Raw genomic sequence first — 26848 nt, forward strand, 5'->3', positions numbered from 1 at the left:
CTGCTGTAACCCCAGTGCCTGATGGGAGGCAGCTGCCCCTCACTCAGTCCAGGGCCTTTGTGTGGAGCCCAGTATTTCTGCCTCTGTTATTAGGGGATTAGTCTGACTGGCCTTGTTGCAGCTGAGCACATGGTGAGTACATGATCAATAATGGAAGGCTGCACAAACGCACAAGAACAGTGTCACACAGAAACATGCACATGCGTTCACCCTGAGCAAAAGTACAAACTGTTACCTAACAGCCACGAGAGGAGCATCGTGTTATGTTATCCATTTATTAGGTTTCTCCGTCTGCAAAAACACTGTTTTTGTCATGTTTTTCTCCCTTCAGGTACATTAGTACAGTGGACATTATCACGTGTCAGCTGAGAAACATGATGTGCTGCACAGGAGTAGTCACACCAACTCAGGATAAACAGCGTACATTTGCACATTTTTCAGTCTCTGCTTTTGACAAAAAGGCCTCACTTTATTATTATTATTATTATACATTTCTAAGTGACAATAGGCTGTTCTATTAATGCTGTTGAAATGTCAAAAAGTGACACAGAGTCGAGATCCCCAACAACATTTGTTAACCAATTAGATGCATTCTGATCAGCAAAAACATCTCAGTGAAATAATAATCAGCAAAACACATCTTTGAGTGGAAGGTTGACTTTAAGGAGAAGTGATATTGTTCTAAAATGGAGGGAGAGTTGGTTGACTTTTTCCTGGCTGAGATCAGTGGTTAATCTGGCAAGTGGCCCCCTACACTTAGTTTTTCACACAGATTAAACAACAACAACAACAAAAATATCGCTTGTCAGTTTGTCTTCTTTAAAAGTGCTGATAGATGGACAGACAGGAAACAGACTCAAGCTAACTGTCTCTGTTTCCAGTCTTTAGCAAAGCTAAGCTAACCAGCTGCTTGCTGCAGCTTCATATAGAGCAGTGCTTGGATTCATATTTTTGTAGGCAAAACTGGAGTTTATAATCACTCTGGTTCCCTCAACAAAAAGACCAACAGGATTGTTCCACTGGATTTTGGATTAGTGCAAAAGATCATTTCTGTGGCAAACAAATGTTTATGACAGTTACATGTTTTGTTCAGCAAAGTAATATTTGAAGCGTGTATGCAATCACCAAAGTAAAAAAGCTAATGTCAGGCTATAAACAAGCTACACTACAGATGCATGACCTCCCATCACCATAACTTTAGTGATTAGTGTTCGGCCTGATGACACTTAATGTCCCAGACAACCTCTGTAGTCTCATTTAGCCATCTGAACCACCTTTTTCAGACATGTAAAAGCTTGTGTAAATCACAGACCTTATTTCAGACATCTAACCAAAAAATCCATTCAAAAAAACCACTAACTTTGAGATGAGAGAACTGGAGGTGCAAATATGCAAACTCATTTCTCAGTTTTAGGACTCATTCCTGCAGCACTCCAGCCTGGGAACCAGATGAATCTGCCAAGGTCATCCTTTCATTTTCTCTGGCAGATAATAGATAATTCACATTTGTGAATTAGCCTGGCAATGCCAGTCTAGCAGCACCCTACTGAACAGACAAATATGAGAGCGGTATTAATCTTCTCATCTAACTCTTGGCAGCAAAGCGAACAAGCAAATTTCCCAAAATGTCAATATTTCTTTAATGTAGGATCCAAATCAAGAAGTTACTACAGAGCTGCTACAGGCCTATCTGCTTATTAAGCCTTTGAATTAAAATGCTATTTTGACAGCGTCAGAGACTGAACTCAAAGCCGTTATCACTGTGAGATCACTGATTTCTCAGGGAGGGGCTGTTTCAGCATAATCAGCACAAAAACGTCCTGGGGAAGACGTCATGTTTGATGGTAACAGATGCCTTCGACATAATTGTGTAATGGAAGAAGTCAGCCCATTCTTCATATTGTGCAGAGCAGTCAAACAAATATGAAAATTAAATGTTAAAGTTCAATAGAACATTTTTTTTTCTTATTGTGGTAAATATAATTCCACAGCTACAGTTAGTTTACAGTTACTCTTTGGGAAATGTGACCAACACACTTACAGCTTTTATTATATATTTTTTTTATTATAGCTTTTTTTCTTGCAGACATCTGCATATCTGCAGTTTAGTGAATCACTGAGACAATATACTCAAACACACTACATATAAAAGATATAGATACATTTTTTATTATCTGAAACTGGCATGTAATATCGTATGTGACAGACAAACCAGATCCAAACCCTTGGTAAACTGAAACCTCACAAGCATTTTATAAAAGCCTTACAAAACATGTAAGATGTCATATAGGTGAGACATACAATTTATTTAATTAGAATATAATGGCATATATTTGTACATAAAAGCTTATGTGTTCAATATTTGAATGTTTAAAACTAAAACAACAAACATAATTTGCCATGGACCAAACTTAGAAATATTCATCATGGTTACTTGGTTCTCACTAAATTCTTATAGCTTGCAGCATGAGAGAAGTGCAAAAGTGGCCACTTTCAAGTTTCAGTTTTTTCTGTTTCTTTTTCACATGGGATCGGTCTCATAAGATGATTGAAATTTTGCACAATACTGCTTCAAACCAGGGCTCAAAATTACATTTTTTCCTCAGGGTCAATGGTCCCAAATTCTACTTTCAACTATCCTGGACTTAACAAACTTTGTCCCAAAATTCCCAAGCTGAAGTTCTTTTTTTCGTTCTAATAAATACAGAACTGTGTCATACAAACAAATGTTTCTGTTTCCATTTATCGTGACCCATGGGAGAGGAAATCGGGCTTGTGCAGGCGCAGCCAGTTCCACGATGATTGAGTTTTATAAAACATGAGTCAAAACATGTGGTTTTATAAATGAAAACAATCTGTCTGCATATTTTATTTGTTTGTGCGTACATGCAGTTGTAGACATCTGGGCCCTGGTGTGTGTGTGTGTGTGTGTGTGTGTGTGAGCTGCAATTACAAAGCAGATGTGGGATGATATGCTGAACAAGCGTTCCCTGCAGACTGATCTATGTAACTTAAATAAGTCAATTTCTAAAGAAACTGTGGGTGTGAATGCTGGTTGTTGAAAAGCTGATGCTAAACTCCAATGCTGCCTTGAATAAAATAATGTTTGTGTGATAAAAAAAAAAAAAAGAAAGAAAAAAAAGCTGACACTAAACTGAATTGTTGGCTTTGAAGGTTAAATAATATATAAAGTTTAAATGATGTGGAATATTTGAAGGTTTGTTGAAAGGCTGATACTAAACTGAATTACTGCCTTTATAATATAACAATGTTTGAATGATGTTGAATATTTCAATAATTGTAAAAAGCCTGATGCCAAACTGACCTGCTTTTGAATATTACCAAAAATATAAGAATGATGTGGAAAATTTCAATGGTTGTAGAAAGGGTGACTTAGAATTTTCGCAGAAAACCTGGAATATTTCGGAAAGTATGAATGTTATCAAAATTCTGAATACACACGCGCATGTCCTAATTGAGCTGAATGATTTCGATGTTTGAATGACGTTTCTATGTTGAAAAATGTGGGACTAGTCAGGTGTCAAAACGCTTCACACACTGTGCAATGACATGCGAATCACAAAAACTGATAAAAGCAACAATGAAACACATCACACTGAGATGTTGCATAAGTTTCAACACTCATTTATTTATTCGCCTTATTTTTTTCTTGACAACTTTTTGTTACGTGTCCACACACATGAGAAAGAACTCCAGAACACTCAAAAGATAAACGTGAGCACTGAGATTAAGACTTCATCACAGGCTTGGACCTGAATCTGCTTCTGTCAAGGAGCTCAGAGCAAGAGAGCACACCTGGGATCATCTACCCCGCCGGTCCACGGTGACCACCTCTCGCCCACGCCGAGCTCAAAATGTGCAAAACCGATCCCCGATGAGCACTCTTTACTCCGCGGTGACACTCGACGAAGCAGCAGGCCAGTTATTCTTATTCATCATGGTATACAGAGGAAGAGAGAGTTAATATCATCTGTGTGATGAGACCCAACACAGAAAATCTCCATTTATATACAAGACAGAGCCAAGAGGGAGGTTTCCAGTTAGTCATTACAAGGATCATGAATGACAATACTTTACAAGCAGCACTTCAGGGGTGGGGGGGGTGGGGGGGGGGGTTGGGGAGGGGAGAGAAAGCTGTTGTCATTAGCAAAGGGTAAGGCAGGAGAGAGGGACAGCAGAAGATAAGTGGACCTGCATGCTTCGATCCAGAGCTATGACAGTTAAAAAGCGGCCAAATATAAAATAATCAACTCATTTTCCCTTCAACAATTATTGGCCAGTGCACTAAAACTGTCTCACAAAGTGTTTTTTTTTTTTTTTTTAAACATGATACCCTTGAACTATCAGGGTTGGAAGCATTGCAAGTCATCTGCCAGTTTTAACTAAGAAGATCAAATCAATGCAATTTGGTGCAGCATTGTTGTTGTTGTTGTTGGTGGTGTTGGTGGGTTTGATTGCTGAAGCAAAAAATGGCACAGATTCAGAATCTGATCTTCTCTTCCCGTCAGGGCAGGGCTGTAAAATCTTTTAAACACAAACCAGTCTTTTCTATACATTCTTAAAAAAATCAAAAAACATTGTAAATAAAGATGCCTTGTGCATAAGTGCAATATATTTTAACATAAATTAATCCATCCTTCAAAACTTTATAAATAAAACTTTCCGTTTGTCTTCTGTTCCAGCAGACAACATACAGTATATATCATTTAGCTTTTTTTTTTGTTTACAAAACAAATAAAGTTGATTATACCAAGATGACCCAAAAACATTCAGAAATAAACTGCATATTACCTTAATATCTTTTGAAAAATCACAGAAGCCACAAACAGCAACAAATATGGACACTAGGGTGCAGAGTGGGCCTATGAGATTGATTGATTGATTGATTATTAATGGATTAGTACAGAACAGGTATGGCAGTAAAAGTTAATTTATTGAAAGTCTGTTTTGTTTTGTTGTTTTTGTCCCCTTACACAAATTTGTTTTTATATTTTTTATGTTTCAAAAAAAAAAAAAATTAAGTAAAATGTGAAATAAATATTTGTTTTTGTACTGATTTTTTAAGTATTAGGCTGCTTTGCTCAACAGGTTGGTTGGCCTGTGGCGTACAGAGTCCTGAATACTTTCTGTTAACCGACTGTTAGTCAAGCTTTTTTGGACAAAAAGTTGATTTTAACCAGTCAGACAGGAAACAAAAGGAAAATAGGAAAGACAAAATGGTTGGCTGACCATGTCTTAAAGTGATATTGACAAAAGAGTTAAAACAGTTACAATACAAAACAAATTAGAAATGCACTTAGACTTTTCCTTTCTGCAGATAATATTCATCTCAAACCAGCACCTGGGGTCATCTTGGTATAGTGCAAAATAACAGACGGCAGGTAAAAGCAACTAGAAACCATCCCTGGATGTGAAAGTCATAAAAACACCAAGCTAATCATACTGTACTGGTTTCTGACACAAGCATCAGGCTGTCAAATATCTAGCAGCTACAGTACAAAAGCTACAAGGGGAGAGGATTGCTTTTAAATGCAACATTTACAGTGAATGATAGTGAGATACACGCTGTACTGTACTGTTACAGGCTATACCAACATACTATAATAGCATCATTGATAATATTCACTCTCCAAAACATTAACGTAGATCATCGATATAAAAAAAAAAGGATCCATAGCGTCTATTTTTTACTCTGCATAAAAGCTTAAACTTGGACACGTGTGACTAACTTCAGTGTTGATGTCAAAGACAGCGATGAAGGAGGGAGAGAAGAAAAAGAGGTGAAGAAAGGGAGGCACTATCTGGTGCATGGACAACGCTCTTGCCCACTCAAAGCAAACTGCCGTCAACAGATTACAGGTCCATGGTCAATCACAACTTCCCATTTAGCTACTAGTCAAGACTTAAATAGTAAAAATTATTTAATGTAGCAACTTGGCTGACCCATAATAAACTTATTTGATTAAAGTAAAACTTCCCATCTACAGTACAGTTGCCCTCCTAGTGTTTTTTATCATGTAAAACATCTTAGGTCAATTTAGATATAAATGATTATTTTAAGAAACAGTTTTGTGAAATAAGCTTATTATCTTTCTTGCCAAGAGTTACAGGTGGAGGTTATACATAGAACCACTGTTCCCTGAAGGAGGGGAACTCGGCACAACACATCAGTATGGGGACCACGTCGTCATCTGTGATATGGTCATAAAATAATATCATAATATTTCACAGTATTCCTGCAAAAATTATATGATATGACAAAGATTGGACAAAATACTGGAAAATATCTTTAGAGCTCACAACAGCTGTGGAGCTGTTCTTTCAGGAGTTCTGGCTCTCCATTGTCCATCTGTGATTTACTCCATTGTTATTAGCCCACCCCTGTGATTAAGCAAATATTGACGCACATCTTTAATTTATTCCCTAAATGCCCTTGCTGGAGCATTATCTTTTAGTATAATTTTATTGTTTGGTGATTTGATGATTTAGTTTTCTTGCTATACATTTTCTGATAACCAAGCTAACTTTAGTATCTGAGGCTAATGCACAGGCTACATTCTAATTTATGCTAACTGTTTATTTACTGTTCCTTTATTTAATTTAAATGTAGGCTATTTGACTTTCTGTAACCTAACCACTTTCACACAATAATATGTGTTAATGATATTTATAGGTGCTGGTATGCAGGTTTTCTTAACTTTGGACAGAGCCAGGCTAGTTGCTCACACCTGTTTCAAGTCCTTATGCTAAGCTAAGCTAACGAGCTGCTTGCTGTGGCTTCATATTTACCGTATAGACCATACGGTATCAATTCTCTCATCTAAATCTTGGCAAGAAAGTGAATAAGTGTATTTCCTAAAATGTCAAACTATTTCTTCATCCTAAATATTTGCTAACACGAATGCACAAGTAGACAATGTTTTTAAACAATTAAATAAAAAAAATGCTTTGGTTAAAACAACTGAGTAAATGATACATCAACTCAATAAAGATGAACCATGCAACAAAACTGGTCAGTGGTCCTGTCACAAATAAATAACAGTGCAATCTATGATAGCAACAATAAATAACATTTTTCTTCATGGTTCAACGGAGAAAAAAAAAGCACATACCGAGAACAAGGCAAGGACATGAGTTATCTCTCTCCTGGTTATGAATTATTTTGCCTTAGTCGAGCCAACGAACTCAGTTTTCATGGAGCTTAAAAAAAGAAATGACACAGGAACAACAACTTACCCTTTTGTCCTAACAAATCCCTCATGCTACTTTTACAATGTTAAAATGACTGATCTGTTCGCTATCTGCAGTGAGACGAATACTCTATATGCTGTAGAGCACCAAGCCAATCCAAACTGAGGTAATGTACAGTATATGATGGATGCATGTGGAGCTATCATCCCTGCACATACACAGAGAAACATCCCCCCTCACCTGACGGCGTTACTTAGAAATACATGAACGGCTGATTTAAAACTTGGGGACTCATTTTCAGTTATAGTGAAAGGAGGGACTGAGCACGTGTGAACTTTCTACAGGGGACTGTTAGCCTCACAGATGACAGATTTCTACATGAAAACTAATTAGAACTAGCCCCAACACCCGGCACAGGTAAGTTAATGAACGGGTTCGGGTGGTTAGTTTGTCTTAATGTTTCTTCTAAAGGTCAGGAGGGAGCACGCCATGCAGGGGTTTGGAGGTGGCGACTGCAAAAACAGAGAAGGGGTTTTGGGATTGGCGCTCGAGTGATGTTCGGGACTGGGACGGTTGTCATATAGAGGGTTATTTAAATGGTTTTATGTATAAGTTTGTTTATATGGTCATTAGAGCAGGATGGTGAGTGGAGCTTTTAGATTGTTTTGCTTTGTTTGTTTGTTGTTTTCCACCAGGCCGGTTCACCCCTCACATCCTCTGAGCGGCCGGAGCCGACTGAACCGACTTTCTCCTGGAGAGCTTTGACCTGAGGGGAGGAGAGTGAAGATAGGAGAACTATCAGTGCCTGGAGACTGGCTGCAGCACAAGTCAAAACCACGCTCCCCTCTGCATTAACAGATGAAACATGGACCAAAATATAAAAATCAATGTGCACATTAAATTTTCTCAAAGATGGTTTCTATCATTTTAGGTAGCTCTTATCACACTGATAAATGTTCAAGTGTTTATTTTATTGATCAGTTCGGTTTTAATTACTTATTTGATCTTAAGTTGTTTTTTTTTCACGTCATGATAAGACAGATGATCTCTGCTTGCGACTGAGTCAGCTGGGCTGTACAGGAACTCAATACTGCAGCTCCGTCCCTGATCACACTACTGTGCAGACTCCGGCTCCAAACGACGTCACTAGCGCAAAATGGCAGCGCCCGTGTCCAGGATATTTTGGCTTAATTTATGTCCAGTGGGAGGAAGTGGAAATGAAGCATCCATCTATACGGTCAATGATTTCCTGTCATTTTCTAATAACTTACCAGAACGTTTCCTGAAAAGAACTTTATAATTTGTCACTAATTATAGAAGAAAAAACTGAGATTTGTTTACACATACTTATATACTGCATATTTTTGTCTTCTTTTTTGTTTGACTGCATGCTTGTCTGTTTGTTTTGACTAAAACACTGTCAGTGGGTGTTTTTTCAGGGGTCACAAGACACTTATGTTTAATATTATGATGGATTTTCTTTTCTGATTTTGTTCTTGTGAAGTTTTAGAAATGTTGACCCCTTCAGGTCTCTGAACTGAAATGTAAAAAATGTCAAAAAACCTGTTCAAAAATGTTTTTTATTAGCGAGCTTTCAGTCACTGACCTACTCAAAGGCAAGAACGTGCATTTTTTATTTAGACTGACAGTCTCCAGTCTTGATAGCGGGTGAGTGGAACTCTATTCTCTACCTCTTCAGGCCTCTAAAAATCAAACAACCTGATAAAAAACACTCTTTGGCTAATGTGATCAGAACTCATGTGTGCACTAAAACCATAACCTGTGATGATGGACCCAAACAGGTTGGGAACTGTTGCTCTGGGTTGTAATTAATTGATTAACTGGAAGTCTATCTCTACTTTCACACAACCCTGTCCAGGATTTCTTTTCAGGAAAACTTCAGCCCACAATGTGACCTGTGAAAGTGCTACCATGTACAGTTATATTTAAAATGTTTAAACATTAATGGGCTCATCTGTGTGGTTAATAGCTGTTTTAAACAGCTGTCCAAGTTGATTTTACAGTCTCTCTGAATCATCTCTTATCTTTACCTGATGGTGCCGGCTAACAGAGGGTTAAAAGCGTACAGCCAGTCATGCATCTCTTTGTCATTGGTGGCCTGTAGCAGGATCCCACGATGCTCAGTGCACACAGCAAACGTGTTGGGAGTCTGGAGATGAATAAAGAAATAAGCACATTCAGGTTCAGATTCTTACTATTTATTCATTTATCTAAAAGTCAGTACAGTACTGAACTGAAGGCGGATCGTACCCGCAGTAAGGTCTGTTTGTCTTCACTGTATTCCACTTTGGCAGACGACAGGTTGATGACGGCTCTCTCCACACTGTCCCTCTCGCTGCGGTACAGGTAGACGTAGGGCCGACGCACCACCACATAACGCTTCACCCAGCCGCTGGTGTGGGGCTCCAGGAAGTGAAGGTAGCCCTTCTTTGACACGATGGGGCTGCACACAATAAAAGAAACACTAATGTTAGGAATGAAAAGGTGATCAAACGTTTCCTGAATGATGGTTGTTCACCACATGAGAACAGTTTGCAGTTAAAATGTTAATTTTATTCACAGTGACTCAGGATGGAGTATTGTGTGTGTGTGTGTGTGTGGTCTGACCTGACACGGATCTCCTGTATGTCAGGAACGAAGGTGCATCCTCTGAGAGTCTTCTTTCTGTCCACTGGGCTGTACGGGTCCAGATCTGGTGTGGAAGCTCCTGAACTGGGTTCAGTGTGTCTGCACAACACAAACACAAACACATGTACATGTTCATAACACAACAACATGAACATGGTTTAACTAATCCAAAGGCCTAAGTCCTGCTCATCTGACTGATTTATTTTACAATATTTTACTGTTGAGTGACTGCAGTTATACTTCAGTCTAGTACTTTGATCTTATGCTACTTTATACTTATGCTACAGGGAAATATTGTACTTTTTACTCCAATACATTAATTTGATGGCTATGGTTACTGGTCACTTCACTTTACTTTCAAGATTTTTCATACAAATCATAACCACCTTGTAAAATATGATATACTGTCATAGATTAAACTGCCCAGTAGTGCTGTTTTTTTTGTTTTGTTTTTTTTTAAATGGTGATCACTAAAGGAATCTAGAGTTTTTAAAATGAAGATAAAGGAGGTGTGTTCGATAAGATCAGGGACCCTGCAGTATACAGCAAAGAAAAAAAAACAAGAAGGGACTGTAAATGAAAGATGAAATTATCATTTGATTGTAACTGATGCTGAATGTTCTTGAAACAAAACATGTACTTTATTTATCTTCTCAGGTACAGTGGAGCAAAATATCTAAAACCTGACAGACCAACACACTGTATTAAACGGATACATAAGTAAATAAATGAATAAATATGATAAATATGATACTGCGATGAGTTAAAGCATGCGGTTACATACCTGATGTCATAATGTCCCTCGACCAGTGAGGGGCAGGTAGAGGACGGAGTGAGCGTGCTCAGTGCGGACGAGGAGGAGTCTCTCATTAGTGACGCCGACATCTCAGAAAGCTAAAAACACACACATTCACACACACAGAAACACATTCACAACAAACCATACATGGGGAAGCACACACACATACACACACACACACACACACACACACACAAGACCAGAGGGACAAATACAGATACAGACAAAACATACCGGCAAACAATTAAGCACAAACAACACAGACATGCATTCAGAGAATAATTCAATCAGACAATTTGTCATTTTCTAAAAGTGTAATGTAGAACTGCCTCAAATCCTCATTATCTAAGAGCCCCTCGCTGATTAACATGTTAAAGAGGACATGCAGGAGTAACATCGGGTTAGTGGAAGAAGCCTCGCAGAGTCTAAAGAGGAGGGGTGAGGATGAGTAAAAGGAGGAAGGGGAAGTTAAATTATTTTAAGGTATGAAATATGGTTACCTGGGTTTGGACAGACAGAGATTAAGAGATGGTTTGGATTATTTGAAGTGGGGCTGTATGAGGTACTTATGTGCAGTCAGTGTGTTACCTACAGTAGATGGCAGTCGGTACAAAGTTTGGAGAAGCAACAGGAGAACCAGAACGGAAGCTGAGCAATGAACTGCTGTGGACAAGGTCAGCAACAAAACGTACACTGGCTCCTTAAAAAAGATCCACCTAACAAAATCAATATCACTTAAAGTGTGCGGTATATTTAGAATATTTTGACCACTTTACTTTGCCATCAGACAGTCTTTTCCAATGGGAAACCACAGTTATACAAGCCAAATATTGCTCTCTCTACACCAACAAAACTCCATAAGAAAAATCAGTATTTTCACCCCACAGAACACAGGAATTGCTGATCTACTGCTACTGTGAGATTTTGGTGTTCAGGATTCAGCAAAGTCACATAAGAGATCAAAGCAGTAGTAGACCCCTGTTCTGTGAGGTAATATCAATCATTTTGCCCATGGAGTTTGGTTGGTTTGGACAGAGCAATATTTGGCTCACCTATCAGAAATAGCTGTCTGACAGCAAAGTGAAGTGGTGAAAATATTCTAAATATAATGTGCCCTTGAACTGATATTGATTTTTTTTCAGGTCTGCCTTTTTTAAGCGGCTAAAATATCTTTTGTTGCTGGCTCTGTCCACAGCAGTGCGTTGCTTCGCGTCTGTGCTGGTGTCCCTCTTTGCTTCTCTTTACTTCATACGACCCCACATCAAATTATCCAAACTGTCACTTCATGCAGTAGACCTGAGTCAATATTATCTCTCACCCAGCTGGTACAAAGAAAGAATTATTTGTGAATAATATTTAACTCAAGTTTACTGAGTGGTTAAAAGACATGAGAGAAAAATGCTAAGAACGAAAAATGCTGAAACGAACATGTGCTGGCAAAAAAAATAGAATAATGAAGGAATGGATGAAATGACAGAGGTAGGTCGAAGTGCGGGGCTTTAATATTTTGCACTAAAGGTTGAGGAGGATTAACGGGCCGGGTTAGAGGGCCTAGGCTGGGGCTCACCTTGCTCTCACTGGCACTGCTGCTCACCTGGCTGTACTCCCTGTTGAAGGTGTGCATCAGCAGACGCAGACACTGGAAAGACAAAAAGATTTATTAGAACAACGTTGGATAAAATCTGTGTCTGATCAAAACGACCAAGAAATAATAGTTAAGCTGAGACGAGAGGCCTCAGTCACCTTGGCAGCCAGCTCCCTCTGCCTCTGGTTGGGGCTGTCGGGGGCAGGGCTGCTGCTGGGACTTTGGCTGAGGACGGGGCTCTTTGCAAAATCGCTGATGTCGCTGCTCTTGTAGAGAGCGTCCTGTCCTGCCTGCAGAGTCGCTTCCAGCTTCTCCCTCAGCAGCAGGTAGTGCCTGGTCTTCTCCACCTAAAAACACCAAGAAACACAAAGTTAATTTCAACAGTGGTGGTCCAGAGAGGCTCGAAGGGTATTTGACTGGTTGTAGAGAGGATGATCCACAAACATTCTCCTTTGTTGAAACATTAACATAAATACTGCGTACACCTGACTAGATGAATGCACCAATGATCCACTTCTCTTGGCTTTTTTTCCCCCAATTTTTTATTTGAATCAGCAAAATTGAGCTGAAATCAAAATCTAGATTAAAATTTACTAAACTGCACCTATTCCCGCAAGAAAAAATGCTTTCCTAACTCTTCTCTTCCAGGTTTCACCTCTCTCTTCAAACTGACCTCCTGCAGTAAACTGAGTTTCTCCAGCTCCCACTGGTGGTCCAGGATGAGGCTGTCACTGCGAGGCCTCCATCCAGCCAGGTTCTCCTCTCCTCTGACGTACGCCACCGAGGTGTCCAGCACACGCCTGCGACGACGCTGCATGCCTGCAGAAGCAGAATGAAAAGCTCAGTGAATATTGTAAATCAAAAATACAAACTGCAGTTGACGAGGGAATGTTTTTGTTATTTTTACTGATTATCTTCTTTGATTTCAGCCTCACCTGGACTTCCATTGTCCGCCACATGGCAGAGGGTGACTTCATAGACTCCAGTGACACGGTTACTGAGAAGCAGAGAGAAGAAATCTCAAAAGTGAATTTGAGTGAGAAATTTATTTCTTAGACAGAGCGGTTGTTCAGTGCAGAATCAGCGTAAGATTCAGACTGTATGAATCCATGAATGTGTACCTCTCAGAGGGCCGGAGGCAGCCGGTGCTGAAGAGGTTTCTGATGGAGCGAGACGCCGGCAGCTTCGCGTCACGCGAATAAAACACCATGCAGAAATCTTTGGTGATCACTGTTGGCTGCGTGCAGTTCTCCATCTAGTTAAAAGATACGGGACAGTAACAAATCAATCAAGTATTAATTCTCTAAATGACAGAATGTTCCAGAAGTTCTACAAAGAATAAATTAAGTAATTTAATGTGCAGTACCTCTAGATAAGCAGAGAGGGTGATGTAGATCTTCTCCCCGTAGGGAGTGACTCTGTTCAGGAGCAGAGAGTTGTGCATGGAGCTGTCCCATGCTGCCTCAAATCGGTAGAAAGTTCTGCAGCGTGACAAAACAAATGTGAGAATCTATTTGCATGTTTTTTTGAATAAGAAAAGAGTCAACCTGATGAAAAGCCTGAGAGCAAATGGACATTTTGTTATTAGAAAAAAAATATTGAAAAGATAAAAAATGATTGTCAATTTATACCTATGATCAACTCCCAAGGAGACGCTGCCGTTAACAAAGAATAAAGAGAAACAGGACATGAGTTAGAAACTTTTAACTGCAGCTGTTAAAAGTTTGAACTCTGCAAATAATACTGACCCGTGCAAACTGAAGAATGCATTGAAGGCAAATCATATGTGACTATACAGTAAAAGGCACGTTATAAACATATAATAGAGCTTTTAAACAGCAGCTATAACGATATGAAATAGTGGGGAAAACAGGTGTTAACAATGATACTAATGTAATTCCTGTACCCTGACTCTTGTTCGACCTGAATGGGACTGAATCTTAATTAGCATCACTGCTAACACCTGTGTTTAAACTATAATTTCAAGTCAAAATGGCTGCTGTGAAAAAGGTCAATATGCATATACAAAAGCGATGTCAAAAATGATTAAACAAAGCAGCTGATCTGCCTGTGACACAGGTTTGTTGACTGATTAAAGAGGAAACCTTCGCTGAATATCAAGCAGTGAATACAAAGCATTCAGTAAAATTTGTGAAATTTTAACCTTGAGATGAAGGTTGAGATTTCCCTGAGCTGATGTTTGTTATCTTTTCCGTGTTTTGTTTAAATTGTGCAAAATTTAACTAAACTAACTAAAAGCCATACTTGTCGTTGTGTTTTGGCCAGAAGTATCCAGACGACAGGATGTTGAGCGACAGGATATTTGGGTCTATGATGGTCTCATCGGCCTCTGGTGTGTTTCGAATACGCCCTGAAGTCCAACAAGTCGAGATGAGATTGATCCAGTGATAAACAAGTCATCTTTTTTAACCAAAAAAGCCAAAGACTGCACTTTTAAAGATTTCTTCTTCCCATTACAATCTAACCAACTGACAAAATATGTCTTTAAAACGCCGTTATTACTCACCAATAACCAGCTCCTTCACCTCCTTCCACTCAATATCATTTCCTGTTTCATGAGCGATGGTGACTGTGATCCTCCTCTGAATGCCCTGCGGAGTCGACAGAGGAGGTGGGAGGCAAAGCAGTTTGTTACTGAAGATAAAAATATATTCCATATAAAAAAGCTGAATGGATTGAGTTTGATGAATATGGTGAATGATAGGTGTTGTATTTTTTTCCCAGGTTTTGAAAGTTTATCACACATCTTTCATGTCTTCTTTGCTGTCTTGTATTGGTCCAGAATCTGCTTTAAATGGTTTTTGGATGTGCACGACTACTATACATTGTTCAGTTATTTATGTTCCCCCACTTTCACTTTTTGGCTTTGTCCATCTTTTGCTCCAGCTGCCAGAGAGTTCACTTGTCTATGTGAATGACCAGCTGTCCCTCTGTTACTGTCTCTGTCTGTCAAAGTATGTAGATAAGTCATAAATGGTTTGGGAGGGGGGATGCAGTAAGGGAACAAGGGGAGGGGCAGTGACTTCACTTGTGTCTGTAACATGTGGAAAAATTTCAGAAAAAATGTTCAGACCTGATGCAAGAGGAACGTGCCGTGGCAGGGCATCCCACCTCTGTGGTCAACGACAGCTGGGATGTAGCTAGAAACAGGGAAATAATGAAAGAACTAAATGTTAAAGAACTTTATATTCACTCAGGAAAAAAAAAAAAGTCTTTATTTGTTCTCGCTTCCTGGCATCAAAGTGGAAACACAGACTCACTCTCCGTTAGCTTCCAGCTCGCAGATCTCAAAGAAGACCATGAGGTCATATTTGGCGTGACAAGGTCCTGCAGTGGAGCGAGTCAGAGTGTTGAGCTTTGTGGCTGGCACTGCAGGAAAGCAGAGAGGACAGATTAATGCGTGACAGAGAAAAACTAAATTGAGACAAACTGGCAAAAACAAAGAAACTGAGAAACAGAGTAAGCTAATGTACGTTTCCTTGAAAAGAAAATAAACTGCATTTCATGAATAAATAACGAGTTTTGATACACTGTCAGGCGCATTAAAAGTCGCTGTTGTCTACCTGGTTTGGATAAGGGCATCACTCTGGGGAACTGCCTCCTGGAAGGTCTCAGCGGACTAAAAGACAGAAACCAAACATGAGGAAACAATCTAAAAATATCACCTCATTGCCAGCTGGTGGACATTTAAAGGTCAGCTTCTCCCTCACCTGATGAGGTCTTTGCAGAGCGGAGGGAAAGGCTGTTTCTGATAGTGACCGAACACCTCGAAGACGATGGGCTGAGTCTTGATGTACTCCACGAAGGACTTCGTCACCTCCACTGTGATCTAACAGAGACGAGGAAACACAACTCAAATACACAACTAATACGTAAGGAAATAAAAAGTTTTGGAAAACAAGTAGAAATATTGCAGTAATATTGCAGATCTGAATGTATTGTTCGGTAGTTACATTTTGAACGTGGTAGAAGCCCAGTGGAGGTCCTCTGCCTGTGTTCTTCAGCGGCTCGGTGGAGAAAGCTTCGTCATGGCGGTGGATGAAGCTGAAAAAAGGTGAAGCTATTATACAGACTGACCTCCCAAACATTTTGATACATTATATTTTTTGTTTTTGTAAATCCGTCAACCCATTCCATTAATACTCAAGTTGACATTAACGTTAGACAGACGACATTATTTACATAACTCTGGAGCTTGAACTCACTTGAACTGGCAGAAGATGTCGGCGTACTCGGCCGAGATGCTGGACGCCTGCAGGACGGTGACTCTGAAGGTGAAGGTGCTGCCGATCTTCAGGTGGGACAGAGCTTTCTCTGGAGACAAGTCCAGAGGAAGATCCAGACCCAGGCCTGAACTCTTCACTGGGCTGTTGGGAGCCTCAATGGATGCTAGATATGAAGAGACACAGAGACACACGTATCTGGTATTTTAGATACTTTTCCTATTAATTTAAGAATTTATTTCACCATTAAAGTTCCATTAACATCAGCCAGGTCACTCTGAAACACACTAATATGTGGTGTTTTGACAGGACCACACTTCTTTTAAGATCTTTATAAACTGTGAGCGCAGCATCCTCCTCATTCAAAGTCTGGCCGGTGAAGAGAGGTTTCTGCACAGGTGTCTCCTCACCTGGACAGGTGTTGTTGTTAACTTCATCTGCAGAGATTCCAATCTCAGCGTTCTGTCCTTCTCCCTCCACGATTCGCAGCTCCTCCTGGGAGGTGTTGGAGTGGGAGAGCCCACCAGGACACAACTCGGTCTGGAACTGGAGCAAAAACGGGAAAACAATCAGCTTGGATTTAAGATAAGATAAATATTTATTTATTTATTTACATGAAACATGAAACATGAAACATCCTCTTTTTAAAAATCTCTACTCTTGTATTTAAAGGTTGGACCCATTCCCACATGAAGTGACGTAGGTTTCTGCATGATGACATATAAACCCCCTAGGTTGAGGGAGGGGATGGCATGAGCACTGCAACCTATATCACTGTGTTTTACTGACAGCTGAGTGGGTGTTTGCATTTGAAAAACCGCAAAAAGAACGCAGATGGAGTCGCCCTTTAAATGTCATGTCTGCTTTTCATACACCTGACTTTTACTGGTTTTAGAGGGCACATTCAGAGAACACCAGTACACATCACTGGCTGATTAGTACCTTCTCAAACTGTTTGTCTTCAAAGGAGATCTTGGCAGTGCCTGACTGCCTCACACCTGAGCCGTAATCAGGGGCTTCTTCATCAGCTGAAGTGAGACAAAACAAGACGATGAGATGCTAAACATGTGGCACAATAATTTCTAAATACAAATTAGGTCTAAAGAGCAGCTAAACCAGCATGATGAGACTAATATTGAAGATCTGTCTGTACCTGAGATGGCCTGCACAGCCACTCTGAGGAAGCCTTTCACCTCTCCTTTCTCACTGACTATGGCCACGCGGTGTACCAGGGGCACAGGGTACAGCAGGTTACTCAGGTACACAAAAGCCCTGAGGAGGAAAAGGAGGACATCTTTTTTTTACAAAAAAGAGAGCTGGATTTAAAGACAGGAATAGTATCTGTAGATGTTTAGCTGATGACAGACCTGCCAACAAGACGGAACCAGGGGAAGCGGTCGTAGAAGGGGTCACCTCCGGTCAGAGCGTGGTCACAGTCCTCCACAGCACTGCTGGGGAGCTCTGCAGCACGGTCGTACATCTCCCTCATCAGGTCCAGCCTCTGCCTGCAGGGGGCAGCATAGACACAACACTGACTACTGCTGCATGTGCTGATGCATGGGGCAAAAGCTTCACGCTTCATCATCAGATTATAAGGATGTGAACTCATTTAATTTTTAACACGGAATCAACTTTAAGAGATGTTTCCATCGTCCTCATGACAAAACCTTTGTACCTGAGTTTCTCCAGAGTCCAGTAATGTGTGGCTCCATTCTTCTGATCTTGCACCTCAACAGCTACGATGGTTCGAGGGAAAGGTCGTCTCTCCCTCTCTTTGGCCACACTGGGGGGCAGCAGGTCAGGGGGCAGCGGAGAGTAAAGAGTGTCTGTCAACAGGACGAACTGGAACTGCACCTGTGGGAGACACAAAACATAAAACATGAGTGACAGCTTGTTTTATATCCTCCTGTGTCAAATCCGAGGGATTTCATTCTTCTTAAAATATAATTTCAACACCACTGACTTGGAAATATTAGAAAAAAGTGCTTCCACTGCATGTCACTACACATGCAAGAGCAGAATAAACATTTTATCAGAACAACAAAGAAGAGCTCTGATGTGGTAATATTTGCTTCTGCTAAACAGGAACATGTTGACACAGATTAGTCAGGTTTGTACTACTACTGCATTTGTACAACTTGGAAGCAGTAAAGTTTTATTTTGGTCAAAATTGTGCTTTGTCATATGCACCGTTGGCTGGACAGAGCTTACATTCAATACGCAGCACAGTGCGTTGCATTGTGATGACTCACCGGAAGACAATCAATGGTTTTTGGGAGACTCACACACTGATGCAAATCCAATCACTTTGGTCAATGGCCACTGACAGACACTTTATAATCCGCACTCTGCCTACAGTTTGGACTGAAGAGCAAACTCTTCATGCACCGGCAGCATCACGTTAAAATTACTTATAGACCAATAGATCAATCGGGACAATTATCTGGCATTTTGACATAATCAGCATTGGCTCACAAGCATCCTGCTGCCTCTTAAACATCAGTCAAGTTCAGACATCTGCAGCTATGTATTTCTCTATTTCAACATCATCTAAAACAACATGTTACTGGCTAATATGACCACGTATATGAGACTGTAATGTGTATGGAACAATGGAATTGTACATGACTTTGCATATTGGGTGTGAGAGCCCTGATCTCCAAATATCAGCCACTGAAAAATCCATATTGGTCGGCTACTGATTAAAATTATATTGAATTTTCACTCTGACTTTAAAGAATTATTTATTCTCAACTAGTGCAAGAAGAGCATTATGATTTTAGAGGCAACAACAAAAGACAGACTTGACATTTACATTAAAAAAATGCTGTATATCACTTGTGATTCAGATTATGTTATTTAGAAAAATCAGCTTTATGTTTATCTAAAACTAAAAAACTAAACACTGGCATGTCACATGTCAAACATCACTTCTCACAGTGCTGAATAAAGACAATGTGTTACAGTAACAAACACCTTTTTCTTCAGCTCCACACTGATGGCGTTGGCCTCTTTGAGGAAGATGGCGTTGCCCCAAAGCAGATCCCTGAGCGAGGTGAACTGGTAGAAACGCCACTTTCTGAACGCCCACAGAGCCAACTCGGTCTCACGCGCCGTCCACGGCACTGGAGGGACAGACACATGATGTGTGAGGACATTTTGACTAACTGATTTAGAGAGGACAGTTTGAAGGGTCAGTAACAGTTAGAAGTGACAGTCTCACCTTCCTCTTCAGGCTCCTCTTCTTCCTCAGGAGACTCCAGGTACCGCGAGTCCACTTGTTTCTGAAGAGCTTCCAGTTTACTCTCATAGTCCTGAGAGAAAACACAAGATCCAGATTAAAATGTTTGAACTGGGACCTTAAATAACAGAAAAACAGAGCTTGTACCCACCAGCCTCTGCTGTTCGAGCAGGTTACTGGCTTCTTCTCTTTCTTTGCGGTACTGATCTTCAAGCTCCTGAAGCCTGAAAAGGATTAAAAACTACATGTTAAAACAATCCCATAATCAAAGGCAAGTGAAAATCACAATCATCTCAATCATCGTTATTATCTTAGTGTCTTCTCTACACACCTCTGCTCCATCTCCTGCTTCATGTCGATGCCTTGTTTCTCCAGCAGCTCCCTCTGAGCGAAGGCCCAGTCGACGGGCTCCACCGGCGTCTCAGCGCACGGCGTCCTCTCTCGCTCCAGACGAGCCTGCTCCGGGTCGTTGAAGCGGAACACGTGGCTCTTCCCCATGATGATGCGGTTCCCTAAAAAGTGCACACAGACACAAAAAAGTTCACATGCTTCGGCATAAAAAAAGACATTAAAGAATTTGGCATGTCTGTGTGTAGATGTTTGTATGTGCTGTACTATGTATGTCTTCTCCACCTGGTACATTTCTACGTTCGCTCTCTAGATAAAGTTGCTTTATTTTACATATTTTATTTAATAAATCAATAATAATAAAGATAAAATAATATAAAACATTAAACATACCAGACCGCAGAACAATAGGAGAGGTCACTCTCTTCCCGTTGACGTATGTCTCTGCTCCCTCACATGGCTCCAGGACGACACATCCTGCTCAGGAAAAGATTTTATAACTATTACAAGACAGTATTTGACACACAAACGTTAGCACAATATAAACAATTGGCTGTCTTAATTTTGAGTATGTATTTATGTGCAGAGAGAGCTGCAGTCTGTACCTTCTCCCTGAGGGCTTGTGGTGCTGCTGAAGGTGCAGTGTTCATCTTTGATAAAATGGCCACTGAGGACAATGTCTTGGCGAGTCTTGGCATTTTCACGGCCAACCCTGAGGAACGATAAGGTAATCCGTTTAAGACAAATTCCCAGCTGAGCTCAGCGCGTCTGGATTAAATCTCAAAGTTTAAGGCCTTACTTGGTGATGCCGTCTTTGATGTAGTAGAGCAGACACTCTGACATCAGCGGGTCTTCGTTCAAGTTCACCAGATGAGGCGTCTAAAAGGGCAATATGGTTTAGTGTTTTTGTGAATTTAGAGAAATGTTGTAAACACATCAAACTATTGTACAACAGTGAAAAGCATCTCACCTTTTTCGGGGAGAAGACACCCACAGTGCCTCCATCTTCTCTCATGGCAACACCCATCTCAGCCAGGAGGGCCTCTCTGCAGGAGGCAATCACATGGTTGGCAATTAATTGTATGAATGTAATATATCATAGTTGTCATGGGCTACTTGATTAAAGTCTTGATTGCATCCATATAATATGTCAATTTTAAAATCATGAAACTTTTTTAATGATAACCAGTGCTCTAATAAAAGAAAAAAAATAACCTCATGTATAAATTCATTTTATTTGTACTAAAAAAGTTGAACCTCCATAATTTAGTATAAGGTGCAATATGTTCATCATTAATTCTGAAGAATCTAAAAGTAATCCAAAAACATTTAGATTTAGAGACAATAGCGACACAACTACAACTGAGTGTCATTAAGTGTGCAGGTAATGTCGTCCTGAGGGGGACTTTTCTGTACCAATTTTCATAATAAACCATCTTAAAAGTTGTTGAGACACTTCACAAAAATACAAAAATGTAACCTCACAGTGGCGCCAGAGGAAAAGTCAAAAGGTCCACAAAGTCATTAGGATTTATACGATATGAGACAAGAGTTAGCTAACCAGCATGCCATTTCCAAATCTTATGTCCAGTTAATGTTAACTCTGACAGGTTAGGATTAGAATTAACAGTTTGAGTCAAGTATTATTTATTTTTTGTAGGTTGGAAAATAGCAGGGCACTGAATTTTATGAGTTTAGCATTTAACTTTGAGCACAAAAGAGACATGAATTAGCTAGCTAGCATTGTATTTCCTAACTACTGTTCAGTGGATCTTCTGAATTTTAAAGAACATGATTTAACAGTTTGAATTGAGCACTGAATGCAGCTATTGAGGCTTTTGTCATACAGGCGTGGTTTCATCTGAAGTGGGTTTAAAAAGGACAGACAAAGTATTCCAGCTATCCAACAATTTAACATGTCCTTTAAAACTTTGTGTCCAGATTAATCTCAAGGGTCAAGATTAAATATAGTTTAAATTTATTGGTGGAGAATAATCTGATCAAATGATAGGACACCATGAATCATGGAGGAGCATGTCTGACGAACCTGTCCATACGGATGGCCTCGGTACGTCGCAGCTTCTCCTCCCATGTCTCATTGAGCTCTGCAATGATTTTCTCTGTTTCCTGTTGACAAAATAATGACAAATATCTAAAAGGTCAGCTCAAACTGGAATTATTCACTTTGTTCAATCTGATTTTATCAAGAGCCTCCCATTTCCCACCTCAAAACCCTGAAAAATTTCCCCATCGTCCTTCCTACCTTGAGCCTCTCGATGGCCTCCTCACTGGCCGGACTGAAGATGCGGTCATGGAGGTTGTTGATGGACCCGGCGCGGCTGGACAGGGCCGAGAGCGAGGGCGAGGGACTCATTCCTGTCATGGCATTGGACACTGTGGAGAGATCACCCCTTTGATTGACAGCCTGGCGATTATTCACAAAGTTCTTGTAATCGCACAGGTCTGCCAGAGAGAGAGGCGTTGCATGGAAGTGAGCAAGGAAGGAAGGACAGACGGACAGAAGGTAGGAGCAGACGCCGGGTAATTAAGGAGAGACATCAGGGATTGAGAGGAACACGCGGAGTAACAGATAAAAAGGAAAAAAAACGGGGGAACAATGGGGAGGAGTACAAAAAAAAGAAGAGAAAGCTCAAATAATGGATCAAAGAAGCAGAGGTCATTTGCTTACCAAAGCCATCGCAGACAGAGAGGAAAGAGCAACTCAAACTGAGAGAGCACAAAATGCCAATTTTGTCTCTGACACTTAAATACACGTAGACACACTCGACAAGCTCGCAAGCATGAGAATGTTATGAGAAAGAAAATCAAAAATATAAGTATCACTACAATGCATTAATACCAAATACAGCCTGAGTTTTTTTTTTTTCCTTTTTTCGTACGTGTTGCATGTCCTGATGTTTTCCAGCTGTTTGGTAGCGATGCAGGCCTCTAAGCACCTGACTCATAGCTTCAATTAGCTCCACACACAGAGGACCAGGATGCAGAGAAAAGAGCTCCTCGGAAATCTAAAATGGCGTCCTCCCGGCCGGTCCTTTCTTCCATGTGATCACTTTATGCCAAAGTTGGCTTTCACTCTGTCTGCTTCAGAATCTTAATGAACTGAACAGCGAAAGAGAAAAAAAAAATCCCAGCCGATTTTAAATTGTGTTTAAATGAGGATGAAAGTATTAAGAGGCTGGACTTTGCAGATTAAAACTGAGAGGAATATTACCATGGAAACCAGAACCAATGGAAAGAAAAAAGGAGGCCATTTTACAGAAATCCCGAGAAAAGAGCAACTTAATACAGCAACAACTTTATAGATTTTTTTGTGTTGCTCTAAACAATCATGTAGGGTTTAAATATCAGATAACACTTTATTTAAAATGGTGTGCATAAGACTGTCATTAAAATGTCATAACCATGGCAAGATGCATGTCATGAACATGAAAAAGTCAATTTGGTCATTTTTAATACAAAGTTGACATTATTTGAAATGTTTTTGTTATGGCAACTTTGCATGATCAAACTGTTTAGCTTTATGTTTTAACATGACATTAAACTGTCATATGTGGGTGGTCTTAACACTGGCCATCATGAGACCACTGTAAGTATGTCATGAATACTTTTGTTGACTTCAAGTGCAGTGGTACCATTTGGACTTGTAATAAAGATGTCATAAAATGTTATAAGGCCAGTGTAACAACAGAGTACATCTTACAGTCTTAGAGACAGAGTTAGATTGGTTGGTAATGGAACTAGTCACCTAATCAGCTGACTCAGCCCCAGGAAGACAACAGCCAAACCCAGCAAACCACCTCAAACTGGCCACAGTCGGCGTCAGAGGCTGTGTTCGCCAGCTGTGTTCACTGAAATATTCCAGTCTAAGCGGAGTCAGCTTGCTATCTGCATGGATTCCAGGACAGCTAATATCTGCCTGGCTAACAAGTAAACTAGCTCACCGCTATCTTCCATCCATAACTCTGAAAGCTGAATCACCTCAAACTGGCCTTATAACATATAATGGCATCTTTATGATGAGTCTAAATGGTACAACTTTAGTTGAGGTCCAGGAAATTATTCATGACACTGTTACAAAAGCATTTGACAGCGCACTAAAACTTAATGACATCTTTATGGCAAAACCACTTTAAGTACCACTTTACTTGAGGTCAAGGAAAATATTCATGGCACACTTTATAATGGTCTCATGATGGCCAATGTCAAAATCAACCATATATAACAGTATGATGCACTGTTAAAAAATAAAGCTAAACAGCTTCTTTAAGTCTGATATTGTCAAGTTGTCATAACAAAGGCATATCAAACAATGTCAACTTTGCATTAAAATGACACAACTGACTGAATGACATTTAATGGCAGTCATAAACATTCATAAAGACTCCTTCATGTTCATGACAGGTGTCTTGTGATGGTTTTGACAGTGTAATGACAGTCTTACGCCCATGCCTTCAAATAAAGTGTTACCAGATATCTTTGAATTTGTGTCTTGTCTGACTTCATATATAAGCCTGTTGGGCTTGTCAGTTTGGTCTCTGGTGTGGTGGAGGAGGGAGGCCAGCTCGGGATTCATTTCTATTAGTTGCAAAGCACAGGCTTGCTCGAGTTATACACACATTTCAAACCAGTGATGGCGGGGCCGGTGCAGCGATACGCTGATAGGACAGAGGAGAGAAGAGAATGAGTGTGAGAGGCACCCACACTCCAAGTTAAACTGTCACCCTCTGTATTACATGTACAGTCAGAAAATAAGCCGCACACAAGGTCTGAATTCAGGTGTGTGTGTGTGTATGTGTGTGTATGCTGATACACGTGCATTTCAGTTTCCCTGTGCGACACTCACTCTCTATGATGTCTCCCAGGCCCTGCGCGTACAGCAGGTCTTTGAGACGAGCCACCTCCTCTTTCAGCTCACGCACCAAACGGTTGTTGGGGTCCTCGTTGATCACAGCGTTACAGCGGATTTGTTTGGCACGATCAGCATACCTGCAGGGACGGAGGTCATCGAGGTCAAGAAACTATAAAGGATGATCTCAGGTTCTGTACGCTGATTTAAAATCACCAACTAATGACAATATGAGCCTAAAATGAGAAGGATGCTACTGAAAGTTAGCTATGGAAAGATTATTGTAATAATAATAAAAAAAAGCATTAAAAAATACTAGAATTACCTTTCAAAGCACTACACAATCATTGCAAACGACAAGTTATGCAACACTACTGAGCTACATGAAGCCCATTTTTTCTCAATAATATGCAAATGTATGCAGCAAAATGCTCCAAAATCTAATCTCAACATCTATTCTACAGTTTGAACCTGCGCTATAAGTGTGACATTATCTTCAAAATGTTATTCCCAGAGGAAAAAAAAGATCAGATTTAATGATCTTTAAATGGAGCTTTCATTGACTTTTTCCTTACCGGAGGGTGCTGAGGGTCTCATCATAGTTAATATCAGCAGGGCTGAGGGCGGCCACCATGGCGGTACGAGAGTTTCCTCCTAAACGATAAGAGAGTGAGACGGTGTGTAAATCAAAAATAGATTTATTTTTTTTTTTATTATTGTGGTAAAAGCTGAGGTTTATTATAATCACACACCCAAGTTTTCCCTCAGTAGCCAAGTCAGAACTGAATCTCTGTAGGGGATGAAACTTTCCACCTTCTTCTTTTTCTTGTTCTGTACACAAAATAAACACAATTTCACATCAAATTATGACAAATAAATATTGAGTATAGTCCATTTGTTTCTTCAGATTTGTAGCATTACTCACCTTGTTTGGTGCTGAGTCCTGACAGTTGGAAGAGAAATGCCAACATCTGTTATTTTGAACAGCATAAAATGATAATTTATAATATTTTTGATGTAAATAAACATACCACTTCAGCAAGAGCTGAAATCACTTTCCCCAATGTAGTGAGAGATTTGTTGATGTTTGCTCCTTCCTGCAAATATAAAGAAATAAAAGTCAGTCTTCTGAAGTTTTTATTCATATATTCATGAATAGATCTTTACATTTGAAATGTGGCCTTCAAACATTGTCTTTCAAACATATTTCTATCTCCAGTGTGTGCAGAAACACAATAAATACAACCTTACAATAGCAGCTTCCTCTCACCTTCAGTCTGGTTCCTTTGGCTCCAGTTGAGTCGGCTCTCTCGCTGCCAGCCAAGTCTACCAGACTGATCTTACTGACCTGAGAGGATACAAAATATTTTCAAAATAAGATGAAAAAGATAAAACGTCCACTACAGCAAACATATTTCATTGGAAACTGCACTGGGAGAGCCGGCAGTAAAGCGTCATATGTGGTTATCAATCAATACAGCAACACATTCATCAGATAACACCACCACAGACAGCCTCCACTCAGGTCATAAAAGGTAATAAAAATCATTCATCTCTTCTGGGGCCGCTGGGGGAAAACAAGGTTTAGAAAAATAAACTATTCCTCCTATTGATTTGTTTGTCTGAGAGGCAGAAATACATCATTTCTTTCAAGTACACAGAGGGATTTCTGAGCTTGTTGCTTTTAACCTTTTCCGATGTGTTGTCCGTCTCCATGTCGTGTTTCTTCTGCGTGAAGATGATGTTGAAGACAGCGTGGGAGCGGCTGCTTGTCTCGTTCATGTTGGTCGCAGCCACAGTCCTGGAAAAAACGGAAAACCGCTGCATTAGGTGAATATTACTGACTCAGTATCTGCTCCATCCATCATTTGTTCCAGCCACTGAGATAGCTCAATCGGTTGTG

At 40.1% G+C, this 26848-nt stretch overlaps 1 protein-coding gene across 3 annotated transcripts in view; it reads right to left on the reverse strand.

Annotated features, from left to right (window-relative positions):
- Positions 1–6611: 6611 nt before the first annotated feature.
- The window catches only part of kif1ab (kinesin family member 1Ab), a 28625-nt gene continuing 8388 nt past the window's right edge, over positions 6612–26848 (reverse strand). Inside the window, exons 7-49 of one of the 3 annotated variants that reach the window (XM_084731471.1) lie at positions 26635–26746; positions 26216–26293; positions 25977–26042; positions 25871–25888; positions 25698–25776; positions 25521–25599; positions 24943–25085; positions 24716–24754; positions 22342–22541; positions 22126–22205; positions 21049–21124; positions 20878–20957; positions 20684–20790; positions 20472–20555; positions 20062–20242; positions 19882–19954; positions 19713–19803; positions 19466–19614; positions 18165–18343; positions 17857–17994; positions 17643–17761; positions 17432–17517; positions 16900–17035; positions 16472–16655; positions 16220–16310; positions 15977–16095; positions 15830–15885; positions 15527–15635; positions 15340–15406; positions 14773–14857; positions 14511–14616; positions 13877–13900; positions 13612–13726; positions 13367–13500; positions 13181–13242; positions 12919–13064; positions 12404–12592; positions 12228–12299; positions 10646–10755; positions 9841–9960; positions 9484–9676; positions 9264–9382; positions 6612–7978 (exon numbers count right to left, since the gene is read on the reverse strand). In XM_084731471.1, the coding sequence (XP_084587597.1) occupies positions 7921–7978; positions 9264–9382; positions 9484–9676; positions 9841–9960; positions 10646–10755; positions 12228–12299; positions 12404–12592; positions 12919–13064; positions 13181–13242; positions 13367–13500; positions 13612–13726; positions 13877–13900; positions 14511–14616; positions 14773–14857; positions 15340–15406; positions 15527–15635; positions 15830–15885; positions 15977–16095; positions 16220–16310; positions 16472–16655; positions 16900–17035; positions 17432–17517; positions 17643–17761; positions 17857–17994; positions 18165–18343; positions 19466–19614; positions 19713–19803; positions 19882–19954; positions 20062–20242; positions 20472–20555; positions 20684–20790; positions 20878–20957; positions 21049–21124; positions 22126–22205; positions 22342–22541; positions 24716–24754; positions 24943–25085; positions 25521–25599; positions 25698–25776; positions 25871–25888; positions 25977–26042; positions 26216–26293; positions 26635–26746 (4552 nt within the window). In that variant the 3' untranslated portion in view covers positions 6612–7920. The remainder of the gene's footprint in view (positions 7979–9263; positions 9383–9483; positions 9677–9840; positions 9961–10645; positions 10756–12227; positions 12300–12403; positions 12593–12918; positions 13065–13180; positions 13243–13366; positions 13501–13611; positions 13727–13876; positions 13901–14510; positions 14617–14772; positions 14858–15339; positions 15407–15526; positions 15636–15829; positions 15886–15976; positions 16096–16219; positions 16311–16471; positions 16656–16899; positions 17036–17431; positions 17518–17642; positions 17762–17856; positions 17995–18164; positions 18344–19465; positions 19615–19712; positions 19804–19881; positions 19955–20061; positions 20243–20471; positions 20556–20683; positions 20791–20877; positions 20958–21048; positions 21125–22125; positions 22206–22341; positions 22542–24715; positions 24755–24942; positions 25086–25520; positions 25600–25697; positions 25777–25870; positions 25889–25976; positions 26043–26215; positions 26294–26634; positions 26747–26848) is intronic. The other 2 variants (XM_084731470.1, XM_084731469.1) reach the window with 2 other exon arrangements.

Source organism: Lutjanus erythropterus, chromosome 12 (assembly GCF_056507025.1).
Source record: "Lutjanus erythropterus isolate fLutEry1 chromosome 12, fLutEry1.hap2, whole genome shotgun sequence".
Taxonomy (NCBI): domain Eukaryota; kingdom Metazoa; phylum Chordata; class Actinopteri; order Lutjaniformes; family Lutjanidae; genus Lutjanus; species Lutjanus erythropterus.